The 18,260-nt window shown below is 35.2% G+C and overlaps 3 protein-coding genes across 6 annotated transcripts; 1 reads left to right on the forward strand and 2 right to left on the reverse strand.

The window, feature by feature from the left end:
- Nucleotides 1-267: 267 nt before the first annotated feature.
- LOC103484694 (protein MHF1 homolog) lies at nt 268-2,765 on the forward strand. Of its 2 annotated transcripts, none has more exons than XM_008441920.3 (4): nt 268-435; nt 542-613; nt 2,037-2,120; nt 2,250-2,765. In XM_008441920.3, the coding sequence occupies exons 1-4, from the start codon at nt 345-347 to the stop codon at nt 2,393-2,395; spliced, it is 393 nt and encodes a 130-aa protein (XP_008440142.1). In that variant the 5' UTR covers nt 268-344; the 3' UTR covers nt 2,396-2,765. The 2 variants fall into 2 exon arrangements, with proteins under 2 accessions (XP_008440142.1, XP_008440159.1); XM_008441937.3 differs by having other exon boundaries at nt 2,040-2,120.
- Nucleotides 2,766-3,049: 284 nt separating this feature from the next.
- On the reverse strand, nt 3,050-6,358 carry LOC103484672 (transcription factor ICE1-like). Of its 2 annotated transcripts, XM_017044396.2 has the most exons (5): nt 5,610-6,358; nt 4,948-5,525; nt 3,770-3,994; nt 3,465-3,635; nt 3,050-3,351 (listed from the first exon to the last, which is right to left on the reverse strand). In XM_017044396.2, exons 1-5 carry the CDS (start codon nt 6,118-6,120, stop codon nt 3,268-3,270), a joined length of 1,569 nt encoding a protein of 522 aa, XP_016899885.2. In that variant the 5' UTR covers nt 6,121-6,358; the 3' UTR covers nt 3,050-3,267. The 2 variants fall into 2 exon arrangements, with proteins under 2 accessions (XP_016899885.2, XP_008440093.2); XM_008441871.3 differs by having other exon boundaries at nt 4,948-6,342.
- A 2,418-nt stretch (nt 6,359-8,776) lies between these two features.
- On the reverse strand, nt 8,777-17,449 carry LOC103484657 (coiled-coil domain-containing protein SCD2). Of its 2 annotated transcripts, XM_008441860.3 has the most exons (18): nt 16,892-17,449; nt 16,412-16,572; nt 16,147-16,222; nt 15,931-15,972; nt 15,774-15,836; nt 15,398-15,447; nt 15,294-15,321; nt 15,040-15,114; nt 14,837-14,947; nt 14,678-14,738; nt 13,128-13,238; nt 12,910-13,028; nt 12,598-12,661; nt 12,196-12,237; nt 11,388-11,428; nt 10,358-10,484; nt 9,487-9,656; nt 8,777-9,101 (listed from the first exon to the last, which is right to left on the reverse strand). In XM_008441860.3, the coding sequence occupies exons 1-17, from the start codon at nt 17,255-17,257 to the stop codon at nt 9,517-9,519; spliced, it is 1,677 nt and encodes a 558-aa protein (XP_008440082.1). In that variant the 5' UTR covers nt 17,258-17,449; the 3' UTR covers nt 8,777-9,101; nt 9,487-9,516. The 2 variants fall into 2 exon arrangements, with proteins under 2 accessions (XP_008440082.1, XP_050936055.1); XM_051080098.1 differs by lacking the exon at nt 8,777-9,101 and having other exon boundaries at nt 9,292-9,656; nt 16,892-17,425.
- Between the last annotated feature and the right edge of the window lie 811 nt (nt 17,450-18,260).

Consider the following 18,260-nt stretch of genomic DNA (forward strand, 5'->3'; position numbering starts at 1 on the left):
TAGACTTATGCAACGTTATAAATATCTTATCGAAATCGGAGGGAGAAAGAAGTTTATTAAATCGAGAATAATTTAATAAAGTCATTATAACATATTGAAATTGCCTCTTTGTCATAACTTGTAATGACTAATTGCATGATGTGAAGTGAAAGAATTGAAACTTGTGTGTAAATATTTATTTTATTCTAATTTTTATTAGGACAAAATAGAGAGAGAGAAAAACAAATGAAAAGAAAATAGTGAAACGATTCGTTTAAGGCCATCCCATTCCCCGTCACGTCGTCAGAGGCATTCGTGGAGGGAAATAAATGCGAAATGGAAAAAGGTAAAGCCTCTGCTCTGCAATGGAAACTAGAATGGAAGAAGACGACTCCGCATCCGAACTATTGAGGGACAGGTTCCGGCTCTCCACCATTTCTATTGCTGAAGCTGAAGGTTAACCTCATCTCCTCCCCCGATTACTTAATGCTAATTCCATCTTTTCTTACTTTTTGTTTGTCTTACTCTTTTGTCCAACGGTTTGGTTTGTTTTGTTTTGCAGCGAATAAAAGCGGCATGGAAATTTCTGAACCCGTGATGACTTGTGTTGCGGATTTAGCATTCAAATTTACAAGTTTGTTTACCTCGCTTTTCTGCCTGTTTTGAGTCTGCAATGTTATTTTCAGCGATTTGTATTTTCATTCTTCATCATGTTCATAATCTAATTGCTAATTCTTTTAATTTTTCTTCTCTTCTACCTGTGCTTCCGTCAATTTTAGGTACCTTATTTGTGATTTCAACTATATATTTCTTTACTCTTTAGCATGCATTCGGTTTGTTAGGACGCCTCTCTGTGCTTTGTTGTTAAGTTGTGTGACCTAGGTGGAAGGAAACTGCATTACTTTGGTCAAGTTTAAGACAGTAAAAATTAACTTAGAGAGAAGTTTCTAGATCAACAAATGATGGAGAGAGACTATTGTGATAACTGAAGGAATGAATGTGCACGATACTTTTGGATTCTAATCAGACGTTCTTATAGTTCATATGAATGTTTCTTCTTACCTTCGGAATTGCACCTTACAGTGATCATGTTAGTTGTAAAGCCTTAACTCTCGTCGTGCTCTTGTGGGAACATATGCCTTAGGTAGAAGCGGTGTAAGACCCCTAGGAACCAAAAATGGCGCTAATCTTTTAACTTAGATTTTGTGCTTTTGCCTCAAGGAAGACATATAGTTATTACTTTGCGGCTTAAAACTGTTTGTTATCTACAGCATTTTTTACCATAAGTTTTGAAAATATATTCACATTGTAATTCACATTGTATGAAAATTATTGTTATTATTTGATCAATTTTGGCAAAAATTAACTTTGAGAAACTAAGGGGTCAATTTTGATTGACTTGTTAAGTGTTTTAAACACTTTTTTTGCCCTTATAAACACTTAAAAAGTCAATCCGAACGTCCCCAGAATTTAAGATTTATTAAACTTACAGGACTAAAATTGGACAACTGAAAGTATGGGACTAGATTTGTTTTTCGATCTTATTATTTTAATTTATATATAATATATTAGCTTCAAGTCTGTTTTCTAACTTCTTTATTTTTCTTGTTGTATAATCCTTTTTTACTTTGAGTTCTATTTAATAAAAAAGCTTGTCTCCTTTAAAAAAAAGTCTGTTTTCTGACTTCTTTATTTTTCTCGTTATATATTCTATTCTTTCGTTGTCTAAAAGAAGTAAACGTATACTTATATCATATGGATGAAATTAGTGTATTCCTTCATCAAATGCAGGAATGATTTGGTAGATTTACAAAGGTTCAACTGGACCTTAAGTTCATAGCTTGGTATAGGGTCATGCTTATGTTTGTAGTCACAGGGATAACATATTAAATGTCAATGGTACAATTCATGCGAGGAAAACAAAATTTTGTCACTCTCTTGCAATAATTGTAGTTCCGTCTAACCAGCAAGGAAAGAAGATAATTCTGTCATATTTGTGTTTGATTTGGTTTTATGATTAGTGTTGCAATGAGATAACGGATTGATAAATTTTGTAGCAGAACAGTTGGCGAAGGACCTTGAGTTATTTGCTCAACATGCTGGTCGGAAATCGGTAAATACAGAAGATGTAATACTAACAGGTTAGCGTGTCCAATTCCCAAGTTGTTACTTGTTGTAATTAGTCTAGTTATATTTAGTCCATATGCAACAGACTTGAATTAGTACCTAATTGCCTATTCCTCTTCGCTTTTGCTTCATTTTGGTCTCAGCCCATAGAAACGAGCATTTAGCTGCCATATTAACATCCATCTGCAATGATCTAAAGGCAAAAGAGCCTCAAAGTGAAAGAAAGCGTAAAAAGGCACCAAAAAAGGATGATAGAGATAGAGGTGCCGTGCATATTGCTGAAGCCTAATCACATCTCCCATCTGGCAGATCTCTAGTTAACAAGTGTGCGTACCAACAAGCAAGCGCAATAGCTTGTGATATTTTTCCGTTTCTTGGTTATACTAATTGGTAAAACCATTTTCGCATGATATGGGCGTATAGAGTTCTTCTGATTCAAAGTATAAGCTTCGGTATCATGCAATCCATTGAAGTGGCCCAAGTGTAGAAACATGTATTTTGGTTTTGCTTTAGGCATTTGATATTGTCAAAAAGCGTGAGGTTTAATGTTTGTTAGTAGTTTTCGTTGCAAACAGGAAATTGCTCTTTGTACATCGACAGAACAGTTTTATAGTTAAGACTGGTAAGTGCTCAATAGTTTGATATTATGAAGTCATAAATCATGTCCATCGTGCAAATTTAATCCTAGTTCTGCACTGATTAGAATGGTTCAGCCCTCTCCCTCTCTCTCTTGCTTTTTTTTCTTGGAAAAAAGAACCAATTCATCTTATTAATATATATTTCGAGCAGCTGCGATATCGAGTCGGAGCTGATGTAGGGATGAAGTTGGGTGTGCTCAACCATGATGGATGAAAACATAGTGAAATTATCTAATTTTTTGATAAGTGATGATTCACAAGGATGAGATTATCAAGTTACGACCTCTTTCTGAAACATGGAATAGTTACACAAACCGAAACTTTAAATTGTGACAATCATCTCAAGAGCAAGTCAATGCATATAATATTCCAGAAGATTTTACTTCTGAGTCAACAATGGAGTCAATTACTTGATGAACAACAGAGAACTCAGCCTAAGAAGAAAAAAAAAAGCAAGGTAAATTATGATTGAAATGGTTCAGTTTGTCAAAGGACAAGCATTCTTTACTTGTCTAGCAGATATTTATGTAGCACTATTGAAGCCAACTGAATCCAATAATATTGCTTTTATTTGCTCAGGATGGACATCTTGACCTTCGCTGCATTGCTGAAAAATATGTACTCTTTATCAGTCAAAGTCTTAAGGGTCAAGTCATGTCATCGAGTACGCATGAATAAATGGTAAATAAAAGAATTGAATGTCAAAACAGAATCTCTCACCTCTGCTCGAAATATGTCCATAGCAAAACCATTAAAGCAGCTAATCACAGCCTGCTGGATGTCCAATCCAAGATTATCTAATGCCCTAACTGTAGAGAGCAAGAGACCCGGTCGGCGACCACAAAACATGTGTATATTTACTGCCCGTCCTTCTCGTACTCTAACTTCGACCTATTAGTACAGTAATACCATCAATGTGTTTCTTCATGACATGGTCATAGCAAATCATACAATTGCAAAATGCTAGAGTCATGGATCATTTGAAGGGCAAAGGAAAGTTGTTCCAGGATAAGGAATTTATTTACCCTTGCAGGTTGGCCGTTTGGGCTGGGAAATGAGCTAGGACAAAGCTCCTCCTTTATACGACTCGAGAGGCTTGGTGGTGTTGGAGTCAAGGGATGGAAGCTTGCGCCCGGCGTCAAGGCAGCCCCAGAAGGGGAAAACTCCAATTCATTATGGAGGTCGTTGATTCTTTGCAGTAATTCCTTCAAGTACTCAATCGCATCTCCAAGAATTGAAGCTCTATCCATCTAGTAATTACCAAGGGGAAAAATTTACATTACGTTGTATTATGTTTAACTCTAAGAAGCAGAACAGTGAAAAGAATACAGAACCTTGAAAGCAACTTTCTAACAAATTCTTACATACATGATTACAAGAATCTCTCAGAGATGTCAAAGTAAACTTAGCTCAATGTATGTCAAAGACCAACAGGTGTGTGTTCTAATCAACACCTCCTGTGCTAAAACAATATGAACCTCTTGGAATATTCCTTTAATATGTAGATCCAAAAGAAAGAAAGTACATGAGAGCTGTTTTCACCTTTCCCAACTCTGTTCATTGATAATTGAGAAGGCTAACTTACAACCAAACAGTGCATCGTCCAAGTATAGATCCTTTTGTCCATATTGATAGGGAGTGGGGGAAAGGAAGCATAGAGATAAACAAGTTTAAACAGAGAGCATGACAAAATGAAAATTTATGCGCAAGTGTAAATGAGACTAACCTATACTTCTTCATTAGAAACCAAATTTGAAAATCTCAAACTGAGAATCCAAATGAATACTAACACGATTGACGCAGACGGTTGAGGGAAACAGAGCGTTATCGGAACTCAATTAGGAATGAGAATGAGAACGAAGAGAAGGAGGACAAGCCATATTTTTCAAAGTCTCTGTTTCTTGTTAGCAAGACAAAAGAATAACATTCTTTACTAGTGGACTTAAAACATTCGTGGCCTATATTCGCGCATCACCCACATGTCCATTTATGAAATATAGAAATACCAAAGATGTGGAATAGTTGCAATCAGTTATATGAATTTGAAGCAATTTTGCAGCAGTTAAAAAACGAGGCTTTTATTTAAAAGAAAGGGGGGATGTTCTTATGATCTTGTGAATCTGAGAATGCGAGAATATCACGTGAAATACAAATATATGAAACTAGCGAGAAACAAAGATAATGCCAAGAAATTCATTCTTACTTTGCTGATTTTTGGAACAACGGACCTCAGCATGTACAGCCTATCATTGAGCTTCTTCCTCCGGCGTCTCTCGGCCATCAAATTCTTCGCTGGAAGTCCTTTTTTCTTCCCCTTCTGGTCGCCGCCGGTTACTGTACTATTGGCGTTAGATGTATTTCCAACATTTCTACCACTCTCATCCAATTTAGTGTTAGTATTCTCGGTAAAGTCATCAGAATCGTAATTGAAACGGGATGTGTCAATGCTAGTATCTTGCAATTCATCTGCATAAATCATTTTCCTCTTCTTCCCATTTTCGTCACCCATTTCATTTTTCCCAATGCCTCCTTCAATCCTATTTGAGAACCAGCCGCCATCGGGGCTCAAAACCCCCAAATTGCTTCCCTTATCAGCTAAACTCTTCCTTAGAGCAGCCCTCTTCTGGAAAAGAGTCGGCTGAGCTCCCACTGAGGGAAAAGATTCAAGTGGTCTCAAAAGCTTAGACCGATTCAAAAGCAGAGCATTTCCCAAATTCTCATCAAAACTCTGAAATCCCGCTAATCCCGAACAATTGTCACCCATTGGGGCCACGTTTTGTGCTGTCAATTGAGAACCCAAGCACAAATTAGGAGTGTTCATCTGACTAGTTGGGCTTAAATCAGTGAACCCAGTTAATAACCCACCTCCATCGTTGAGCAGAGTCGAAGCATTTGAAGCTTGGACGTCAAGAAACCCAACCTCTGCTCCCAAATCGAAGCCATGGTCTAAAGGGTTGTTAGAAACTACCTTATGAAGTGAAGACAAAGTGCGAGTTGGAGGCAAGAAGAAACGCAATTGAGATGGGTCAATGTTATTAAACACAGAAGAAGAAGGGGAACAAGAAGAGGAGGAATCTCCAGGGGGGAGCAACAAATTATCAGGTGGGTCGGTGAAATTTTGAGAGAAGGTAATGTCATTGATGTCGGTGTGGTGGTTATGGTTATGGAGAGCATTAGCAGAGATACACCAGTCGTCTTCAACCTCAAGCATGGATTTGAAGGTAGAGAGAGAGGTGATTTCGTCTTTGTTGTTCAAAACAGAGCAATTAACAGGGTGGTTGAGATGGTTGTGGTCGTTGTTGTTTTTAGTCCAGGAAGACGAATCCTCATCCTCGCGATTTTCCATCCAAAGAACGTTCCCAACTCTGGAAAGCATGGTGAAGCAGAAGGTGATGAGTATGATGAGGTTGAAGAGTACCTCTTTATTTATTTTTATTTTTTTTGGAGGTTTAGGTTTGGAAAAGAGTTTATTGGGAATGGGAAAAGAAATGGAGGAAAACTGACAGAAAGAGATAAGTGCAGTGAGGTGGAGAGGAAAATGAGAGAGAAAGTTTAAAGAAGAAGATGGAGAAAAAAAATTGAAAGGAAAGAGGAAAGGTTGCAGAATGAAAAGGGCATTATCTTTTTGTTTATTCTTTTTTTTTTTTTTTATCTTTTATTTTACTATCGAAATAAAAATATTTATAAAATATAAAAAAAATATCACCTTATAAACAACAATAGATCAAAATAATATGATAATAGACAATTAAATATCTTTTTTTTATAAAATTTTGTCATTTTATTTTATTTTATCAGTTTGGGTGTTATGTTATTGATAGGGTTTGTTATTTTTGATGAGAATTGAAATGAGGCGAAAGAGAGGAGAAGAAAGCAGAAAGCATCTCTCTGTTTTTGGATTTTTATGAAATTTTGGGGAAACAAACAATGACTGACCGTTACACTAATTTGCTTCTAACTAATACAGAACTTTTCATCTTAGGTCCACTCTTCTATTCCCTATATTTCTTTCTTTTCTTAGTAGTATTTTTCAGGTGAATCTTTTCTTTATATATACATACACATATTTTTATAGAAAACAAAAATTAGGGTATGCATCGAGTCACTTTTCTAACTAAACTACCACTGAATTGACAATAATCGATCTATTAAATGTTCAAACCGATTTAGACATCAAACAGAGAAGATCGACTAGAAGTTTTGATTGTTCAACTTAATTTTTTGGTCGTCATACTCACCCTTAAAAAAAACTACTTAGATACATTTTAAATTTTGTGAACGTATTTGATACTTTATTTTATAAAATTCACAAACTTTATTAGACACGTCCCCATAAATACGTAGACCAAACATGTACACTAGAATTTTGATACAAATTTAGGCTTATAAAATACTTTTGAAAACCATTTTTTAAATTGTTTGATTGCAATCAATTAAGCAAATGAATTAATGATAATATAGTGAATTTATGACTTTGAAGAAAAAAAAGTGTTGTGAGTATAGTACTAGGAAATAATTAAGCTCTCTTGAGTGAAGATCATTTAATTATGTGCTAGCTCAAAAAGCATTTTGAAATATTTTACAAGTGTTTTGTTTAGGTTAAATATTGCAATTTTCAACTTTTTCACATTACAAGAAATTTTTGTTTGAAATATGTTAGAAGTAGGACAAATATAAGCTTCCGATCTAAAAAAGAACAATACAAAATTTAAATTATCTCATTGTTTGACTCTAATAATTAATATTCTATCTTCTCATTAGTAATTCAAACTAAAATAGTCTATACTTCAAATATCGACTATTAACTATAATAACCAATTCAGCGTCCCAAACATCTCTAAGTGGTTATCTTAATTCCAAGACAATAATTATATCTATGTTTGAATTTATTTTAATTAAATAAATCACACACCACAAATGATGCAATGTCTTACAAATCCTTAATTTTAAGAGTTTTTATCAAGAAAACTTTAGACAAGAGAAGAAAAGAAGAAAATCATTAGCAAAGAGAAATTATTCAATGAGAAGTCGTTACAATGTAACTAAACAATCTTTTCACAGTTAAATTATGAGACGAATGTGCTATCAAATTAATTTACAGCGATTACGATGAGTAGCCACATTAAAGCAAAGTGATCGAAGAACAGTCGTTGGGGAGAGGGCAACAATAATCTTTGAAAGCTAGGAATAAAATTAAGTTAGATGGATGACACTAATAAAGTAGGAGCCATGCATCTCGTGAACCCTCAGTTTTCACCGCACCTACTAAGTATACACTCTTTCCCCCTCCCCCAAATCAAAATCCCATCGATTATCCCTCCGTTTCTTTTTTGCTTTTTTACCATTCATTCTCTGTTTCTCAAACAATAAATGGGAACTGAAATAGAAAAATTCCCTCTTTTAAGAGAGAAAACCACATTGGGGGGGCTTCAAGAGTAAAATTTGGGGAGTTGAAAGTACAAAAATTGAATGGGGGAGATGGGGGGGGGGGGGTGAGATATTAGATTCAAAAATTGAGGAGGGTTCAGCTGAAAGGAAGGGGGACAAAGGATAATAAATGAGAGTAGCAGAAACAAAGGCAGCCATTAATATGAGTGGAGCAAGCTCGTGAAGTCAGAAAATGGAGAGCAGCCATTGAGATAGGAGAGATGGCCTTTTGTTTGGTTTAATTATTTTAATAATAAATGTTGACTTCATTGTATACCAAAAACCATATTCACTGAAAATGATGGATCTACTGATTGCTCAAATGCAAACATTGGTGTGTGTCTGTGGCTTACACTCCCCATGTGTGTCTTTGCCTTGGCTCTTGCCTTTTCCTTTTTGCATGATTAATGGTTAACATCATTTAAAAAAAAAAAAAAAAAAAAAAAAAAAACCTACCAAAAGTTGGACAGTTAGTGCATTCAATACACTGAGTGGTAAATTTATGGATGGGTACAAGTATTCATAGTTTTCTAGTTTTTTGAAATCTACAAGATTTTTTTATTAAACTAAATCCTTGGCCAGACAAAAAGAATCTTTAGATAGAGTTTGAAATAATATAAACAAGTAACTATCGTCCCATTTGGTAACCGTTTCGTTTTTTGTTTGTTTTTGAAATTACACTAAGAATACAATTTTTCTACGTAAAATTGATACAAACTAGAGTAAGTGATTAAAAAAAATAGTCTTAATTTAAAAACAAAATGGTTACAATCAAAGTAAAATTAAATCCAAAATTATACCAATTATATATCATTTTTATCAATGAACACTGGATCACCAGACCTCCATAAATTGTGGCAAAACTCCCATAATTTCTCACTAACCCAGTGGATTAAACACCTCCTAAGCTATTGTTCTTACAGACCGCGCCTGAGAGAAATAATGAAGGGGAAAAGAAGTTAAATTAAAGAATTTGTATTCGTTTCTTTCCCCTTCTCAATCTATGTTTTTCGAGGGGGAAAAGCCCAAATTGGAGACTTAAATAATTATAATAGAGAACTAAACTTGTAAAAAAATAAATTGAACTTTTTGGGTAAAAGAATTGGGAATGAAGTCTATCTATCATACAAGGCACGAGGCACTCTAAAATAACATTTCACTATAAACTCTCAGTTGAGGGGGTTGATGTAACAGAATATCACACAAGGCACAAGGATATAAAATAATGTGCATCCACTCTGGGCAAAACAGGGTCAAAGTAGAAGAAAGGTGGTAGAGAAAATTTGTTGCAAAAAAGAAGAAGAAAAAAACTGACATTTGAGTCCGTATAAATGCGAGCGATCTTTCAGGATAAGGTGTCCAAGTCTTTTGCAGATTTGTGATTACTGAGTGAGAATGCAGAAGATTGATCAATTTCCTTTCGAGATGCCTCCCAAAGCTGTTGTTCTATTCCAAGCTTTCTCAGCTCTACAAGCCCTCGTTCAACTGCCAAAGGATATGAAACTTTAAGCTATTTCATGAAGTTATAAAGAGTTATGCTTATGGAATATAAGATACATTCCAGCATAATCTGAAGCTTTGAGACGAACAAATTACATCTATATTTATCATCTTTTTAGATAGAGTACAACTGGCTATATTGATGTGTTATAAGAGATCGAAATTGACAAGCAAAGAAAAAAGATGGAAGAAAGTGACACAAACTTAACGTGGTTCACTAACAATGTGTTGGCTACGTCTACTCTCATTGTTGAGAGAAATATCGTTATTGAAGGTGTTAATAGGGTTAGAGGGCGGCTTACATATGGCACATGTGTGCTAGGCCTAACTCAAACCAGTCCAACATGAAGATTAGATCACTTGTTGGCTTTTAAAAATAATATATAATGTAGTTGAATCCCCATATGAGATGGTTTTAGAAAGGCTATACTAAGCGTTGCCTTTTTGAATCCTTTTTTTTCCTAAGGATAGGAATTCCACTTCTTGTGTGGGTAAAAGGGCAACTCCAGTGTTTTATGAAATTTTATGCAGTTGCAGAAATGTCGGTAATACATTGATAAGGAAGCTAATTTGTATAGATACCATAATAAAAATAGAAAAAGCAATAGATTAATTCAAATACAAGACTAGAAAAGCTATCCAAAACGCAAAGATATCAAACTGGAAATGGAAGATATGAACCGTACCATCCACAGCATCATGTGAAGTTGGAGGCTGTCCACTACGGCTGATCCAAAACTGGAGCCGCTCATCTGCAACATCCTCATCCACGCCATATGCCTTGGCTCTTCTCCAAAAGTACGTAAGCCAAGCCTAAATAAGTTTTCAAACTCCGTCAATTTCGAAACCAAAATTTTGCAAGTCTGACTCATACAGACTTAAGTTAAACCAAAAATGCACAACGCCCATTTTTGTAGGGGCAAACAATTGCCAGGATGCCAAGATACGGGTATGTAAAGTAGTTCATAAAAGTTGAACAGATAATTTACATTAATCTAGGATACTTAACAGGATAATAACTTTAGACTTAGAAATGAAATATGAAAATCTTACAGAAAAAAAAAAAAGAAAAGAAAAGAAAATATGCCATAGGCTGTAAAAGCAAACAATATCAAATATTAGTTGAAAGCACCGGAGTTTCCACATTTTTTCACCAAAGAGATAAAGGTCTATTCGGAACACCTTCTAATTTATTCACATTTGAGAAAAGATTTCAATACGAATGTTACTATATCTTGCATCATCAAAATTATTTTAAACGACAATTTTGCTTGGATGCACTGTATTCAGAAATGATTCTGTCAATTTCTTACCACATATTTTGAGGACTTCCATTTCTTTTTCTTTTTTCTTTTTTTGGGGAACAAGAAACAAACCTTTTTCAATAATCTATCTCTTAAGGGTTTCTTCGAAAAAAGGTTGTTAAATTAATTCAATTTTTTAACAACTTACTTATTAGGATTTTTCTAAAACCATTTAATAAACTATATTAAACCCACTTTAGATTATTAATTTTTTCAAAGGTGCCAATAAAAAAAATCAATTTTATTTACAAAAGGAACATTTTTCTCCAAAGGTGTTCCAAACACCTAATAATAGTGTAATGTAAATCGCAAAAGGACAAACAAAAGTAGGAGGTTCACATAGCACAAAACTAAATAATCCTCAATTCCTCGTCACCAACAACAAGAAGAAAGATGAGACAGATGAAACTACCTCCTTAAAAAGAACATCTTCAGCCTCAGCTTCACTTAGTTCTGCAAAGAGAGAAGTTCAATCATGAAATAACTAGTTACAGAAACTTTCACTCCTTTTTTTATCCCATCTTTCTTCTTATTGAGTTCTTAGGCGTGAGTTGGACCGTAAAACCATCAGCTTCAACATTTCTTCTTGTGAGAGGGTGTTTTTAAGTGAAGTGCTTAATAATAAATTGCTTGATGATTCGGTTCTAATATTTTAGATTTTTTTTAAATTTAACTAAAAACACTTTTTAAATGATTTCTATAACAAATACTTCTAAAATTGACAATTTACTAAAACGAAAACCGTTAAATTAAAAAATAAAAAATAAATGAGAAATAAAATGTATGTAGGGAGAGGTTAGTGAGAGAAAATGTATGCAAAAGAAAGAAGACAGAAAATGAAAGTGAAAGAAAGAAGTGAGAGAATAGAGTAATAAGCAAGATACAGGGTCGCCTATGAAAGAATATAGATAAATTGTCAAGTCAAAACGCACCTGACAGAGTGTCTACCTCTCGTTTTAACCTATGCATTATACCTACACTTGGAGTAACATTTCGTACATAAACTCAATCAAGATTGATCCATCAAGTCAATGTCAATTGTCTCCTATACCCTTTTAATTTTATGATTCATCAAGCATATCATGTCCAAAACCCTTAGAATCTTTTCCTTCGACCACCAACCATAAAATAACAAACAGCCTAATACAAAGATCTGGCTGCGCTTTTGATCTCCTAAACGTCTAATGATTGTAGTGCATAAGGTGCAGCAGTCAACTTACCAAAAGCCTCAGAAAACTTCGGATCAGCAGGTGCTTTTGAATCTGTGATTATAAAAACGAAAGAAAATAAGCAACTTTATGTGTACCTGTCCTATTTGATTCAATTGACAAATCATTTAGTTTGTAATAATTGCAAATCAAACTAAAGCTTTAAACTAATTCTTGAGGTTCTGATTCTAAAATATTTGCTTAGTCGGTGACCAAGATGACATATAAGTAATCGTCCATCTAAAGATAGACATAAAAAGTGAACGGACCTCTGATTATTTAAAATAGTAATACATAAAAAAGTAACAAAAATAATTAATTTTCAAAATATCTAAATAAACTGGAATTGCAATTGTTCAGGAAGTTTGGAAGACAATAGAAACTCTAAACATAAGTGGGAAAAAAACTGACAACCTGATTGATGAATCAAACTCGGACGCCTATGTTGTGCCAATGCAAGCACAGTTGCATCTTCAACCTGTGCAATAATGAAGGATTTTGAGAGAAAGACTAACACAAGGGCATATCAATAGCAAGGATACAGCAGAATGATCGAGCTGCAAAGAGCTGTTATTCGCATCTAACTCAGGGAATACAAAAAGAAATAACAGATAGTGTGATTATTATAGCTATCATAGAGAATACTATGGTTTACACAAAGACGTAACCAGAGGGTATATAAGCAAGAGAGAAATAGAAACAACAACGAAGTTGGAAAATGAAAACCTTTAGAGATGTTAATTCTCTCAATCCCATTTCGACTGAAAGCATACTCTCAATATTTCCTTCCCCAGAGAGATCATTTATGTCCTGGATGAGCTTACTCCTATCTTGATCATTTCGACCTGAAACATTGATGCCCAACATTATTTTTATTAATCAAGTAGTGAGGACTAGATAAACGCATTGCATATAAAACAACAAGAGCCAACAGTTGAATCAACCTTCAGGCTCCTCCTTAGCTTTTTGTCCTGCAGAAATTACAACTTCAAACGGCAAAGGAGCTAAAGAAGACCAATACTCATGTTTTGAGATTGCTATATCCGCACATATGCCTGAAAATAAGCAAATCAGGGGTGAGAGACCCAAAAACAAAAACACTATAAAAGAAGACAAATTCTTGCAGCATATACAAGCGGTCTAGAAGTAAAATTATTAAAAGAAAACCTTGTACTTTAGAGAACATAAATGAAAAATAGGAGGGAAAAAGGACCAAGGGAGATAATTGGCATTCAAAATCTCTTCGGGAAAGAAAAAAGTCATTCACGTTCTATACAAAATTACTAGAAAGAGGATCAACAATCAATGAACAAGTTCAGGAGAGGAGAGGAGGACAAGGGAAGAAAACATCATAAAGAGTTTTGCTAATTCTTTTGTAATGTCATACATATAATTTGTTTCTTATCAAAATAAGAAGTCTCTCAAGCCCCAACTTTCTTAAGGTAAACAATTTTAAGAAATAAATAATCAGAAGGGAAAGAAAAACATTAAATCATTATATCATACAAAAAAGCAAAAATTGTTACAAAAGGCTCAAGAAGGATTAGAGAGAGCAAGCCAACAGCCCACTTTGATGATTTCACATCCTTCCTCCCACAAATCTCGATTTCCTTAAAAAGTGTGTGCCGATCCTTCACGTCCAGAGTCCCCATAAAGTACCCTTGACCATATTAAACTATAATAATTTATAATCTAGCTTCCTTGTCCAACTGAATAACACAGCATAAAAAGGAACATTGTTTTTCACTGCGACATCTAGGATCCTTGAACACTTGAATCCTTGAAACACTGGCACCAATTTTTTCTCTTATAAGAACAATGAAACAAATGACTGAGATTCTCTTCAACTTTCAAGCAAGAACTGGATCAAACTTGAGCAAACACCCAGTCTCCAGATAAGGGGATCTTTGTCTGAGTAGAGTTTCAACCTTCCAAATATATCAACTACGCCAGAAGATCACTTCTCTGGGCAGGTATTTAAGTTTCCAAACAGCATACAGAGTACAAAGAACTACCCAAAGAACCAGTTGCATCCAACACCTACCTTCTTTTATCTTCCTTTTCAGTAACTGAAATGCTCTCAACCAGAGTGAAAGTTCACAAAATTCAACCACAGCTGCCTCTTTTCCTCGTCATCTTACCAATACTTTCCATGATTTTGAATTTGCTTCCTTACTTCAAAAGTAGAGCCTTTTTCTCTTATGTTTTTAATTGATTATTTATTTTGTAAGAAACGATAACCACTTCATTGCAAAAAGAAACCAACCAGCAACCTAATATAGGAAGGGACAAGGTACCCCCTCCAGAAACCAAAAGGGTTTACAAGAACACCTTAATACTCCACCAAGGGCTTTTTGAATTTCCTTTTTAATTTATTGTTGTAAACTTTCATAATATATAGAATTTTAATCTTGCCAAATCATCCCAATAAGCAAAGAACCTAAAAAACTCAAGTATGTTATGAGGCATTTATACTCTAGAAAGTGTTTCTTACCATATTGAACAGCTAAGCCCCAGTAGCGAGCAAGCCAACACCTCTTTAAAACAACCTCCTCCTGGAAAAAAGAAAGTTAAACTATGAATATAATTGAAATAGAGTTTCACAGGAAAAGACAACTGAACGTAGATATTGCTTCTTTAGCTAAACACTAACCATCTCTTCCTGTGTCAAAACCATTCTCTGTGTCATTACACGAAGAGCCTTTGCTTCAGACTCTGCTTCTCGGAGTTGTTCTGTAGCTGCCGCTGACTCCTCTTTTAAGTTCTGATAAAATAATTACAATGTCATACATCTGAAACCAGGATGTAGATTGAAAACACTCAACTAGTCATGTAAACAGATGTAGTGATTTCGACCTCGATTTCTGAACGAAGGGCAGCAAGTTCTTCGTTTCTACTATCCTTGGTTGGTTGTGCAGCTTTGAGTGCAGCCTGTACAAAGAATAGCAGACAGGATTAAAAACAAAAACAAAAACAAAAACAAAAAACAAGGACGCCTTGGCCCATTTCCTAGAAATAGGTTTTTAATACTGTAAAGGCCTCCATATATAAATGACTTGATTCCTTAAAACCTATTCTACAAGCTTTATGCAGTTACGACCTCAACATACCTCTCTTTGACGCAGGGCTGCTTCTTTCCTACAAATAAATAGTGTGAACCAATAAGACAGAAACTTTCATAAAGAAAGGAAAACCCAGAAGGATGCAAACATACCTGCTCAATAATTTAGCTTCCAAGGACACACCCTCTCCGAGAGTAGCCACCTATTAAAGTATTAATAGGAAAACAATAAACGGAAAATTCCAGAAAGAGATGTGAAAATCTTGCAACAAATGCAAAATTTAATTCAATGAATTGGCTACCTATGCAGAAGTTTAAAAAATAAATAAATAAAATAAAAAATAAAACTAGCCGACCAACATCTCATCTCAAGATACATGCAGTCAAGCATAACGGAAGAGAGGACAGTCTAGTAACCATTAAATTACCTACAGCCATCATTTTCTATTGAAGCACTATGATTTACTAATTTTTCACTTTTTAATCAACTTATTATCAAAATTAAAAAAATCAACAGGTCAATCAATACCTGTTTCTCTAGCATTCTAGCTCTAGCCTCCGCCTCTTCTCGTTTTTCTTCTGCTAGTCGAAGCTGTCCAACAAACTCGAGTGTAAATATCAACTGAACATGATATTGAGGGAACTGATATTCATACTCATGAGCTTTCTTGGAATGGTAAGCAGACCTTTTCAAGTATATTCTCGTTCTCTTCTTGTAGCATATCAAGCTGCAAAAAGATCCAAGTCAGATTTGGAGCATTTGACTCGACAGTTACGGTGCGACTCCATAGATCAAAAGACGAAGTCAATACACTGAGGAAAAAGCTTCCTCCAACCGAATGGAGTAGCCATCTTTCTAATGCAAGAAAGAGAAATTGATTTCTACATTTATAATGCCATACCTCATCACGCAGTGCCGATGCTTCCCGCTGATCTCCGGCATCTTTGGAATTGGCCTGTCCAATATCCGATGCAAACCTGGCATAAAAATTTGGAATTGAGTAAATGGTAAAACACACTGCCTCATCACGTTGTCAAAAGCTTCCCGCTGATAGCTAGTTCGTTGAACTAAACAAGAAAGTTGTACTGCCCTATTTTTCATGACTATAAGCTCCATTATTCACATGTATTTGAAAAAAAAAAAAGAAGGTTCCATTTAATAATAACCTTCTATCTCCAATCCTATTAGAAGGAGGTTCAATTGGAGGTATGGAGACCGGAGTTTTAAGTGGTTGTTTACTCGGTGGTACGCTCGGGTTCACACGCACGGATCTACCAGTTGATGTGGATCGAACTTGAGGAACAATCTCTACGATATTCCGACCTAACTAATCAAAACACCAGAAATTCCAATCACCTTCTCGTTAGATAGTGTACCACATGCTAATGCTAAAACAATTAAAACCGCCGGAAAATGCTCCGCCTGGGAATTGATCACAAACTCCATTATATCCTAGAACAATCCATAACAAGCCAAGCTACTAGTGCACAGATCTTATAAAACATGACTAAAAAAAAAAGAAAAAGTAGAGACTAGAAAAGCCCAATTCAACTACCAATCCATAACGACACAGACAAAACATCATGAGAATTGACATCAACCAGACACCTAATTAAATCAGACGAGTCAGGAACACTCGAAATTACCGCGGGGGATGGAGATCTGTTAATCCTTGGACCCGAAATCGTATGAAACGAATTGGTACTATTACTATTGACAACAGTTGGATAAGAGGAGTGAGTACGAGGAGGAGGTGGAGCACCGAATCGAAAGTTGAGATCATCGTCTTCATCCTCGTCCTCTGGTGGTTCATGACTGTTGGCCATTACCAGAGCCAAACGTTCAGCAGCCTTCTTGGCGGCAACATTCTGAGCTCGCTTGATGGTGGAAGAAGCACCCAATCGAGACTGAGGATGAGCCGGCGACATCACCGGAGAAGAAGATCCCGTGCTGCTGGAGCCGCCACTCCATTGCCTGGCGTAAACTGGACTAGCTGGTCTCCTCCGATCCATTTCCGTTTACGGAAATAATGAGAAGTGATTGAACCGCAGTTCCGAAATTAGATGAAATTTTCTCGGGGCTAGATTTTCTCGAGAAAGAAAAAGAAAAGAGATGAGAAGAGAAGAGAAGAGAAGAGAAGAGAAAGTATCGGTGTTGACAAAATAGGTCGTGCAAGAAAAATATAGAACAACGTCGTTTGATTCAGATTCCCGATTTCGTGGCGTATGATCATGGAATTTCTAAATAATTATGCTCAATATCATAATTATGTTCACAACTTTTTAGTTAATTTTTACAATATCATAAGCTGTTCAATATATGAGAAGAATTCTAATTAGGAAACCATTAAATGTCACATTTTAAGTTACAAAACTTTCTCTTTCTTTCTTTCTTTCTTTTTTTATTAATTGAAGTTTGACATTGTCGTGTTTAGGTGTATAATGGACCTCGTGTATTTAAATGACAAGTAAAGCAACTTGTTATCTATTTCTAAGCAAACAAATAAAATACAACTTGTTTAAAATAAATAATCAGGACTCCTTTTCTTTTTGTTTTCTTTTTTCTAAAATTTATGTTTGTTTTTCGTTAAAGAAACACACACATTGTATTGTGGTGCTACATCAGGCCTCATGTTAGTGAGATTTGAGATCGATATGATATTGCTGAAATCATGGAAGCAAAAGAAATGGGAGAGGTAACATTCTTTTATTTTTCTAAAAGATCCACACCTTGATCTTACCTCGGGCTGGTATTTTCTGGGCCGGCCCGCGAGGGAGTTAGCAGAGCATGTAAGCCCAAGTTCTTGACTTTGGGCTCGACATTTCCAGATGGATGTAATTGAGCCCACAATAATGGATATTCCACAATGCGCATAATCCATAATAATGCATAGCATTGTGGTACTTTGTCTACATGTAGGCCCAAGTTTTTTTTGTTTAAACATTGCTCTTGTTTTATTATTAATCGCAAATATAAAAATTAGATTAATATATATATATACACATATTTAAAACT

This window comes from Cucumis melo, chromosome 12, assembly GCF_025177605.1.
Source record: "Cucumis melo cultivar AY chromosome 12, USDA_Cmelo_AY_1.0, whole genome shotgun sequence".
NCBI classification, from domain to species: domain Eukaryota; kingdom Viridiplantae; phylum Streptophyta; class Magnoliopsida; order Cucurbitales; family Cucurbitaceae; genus Cucumis; species Cucumis melo.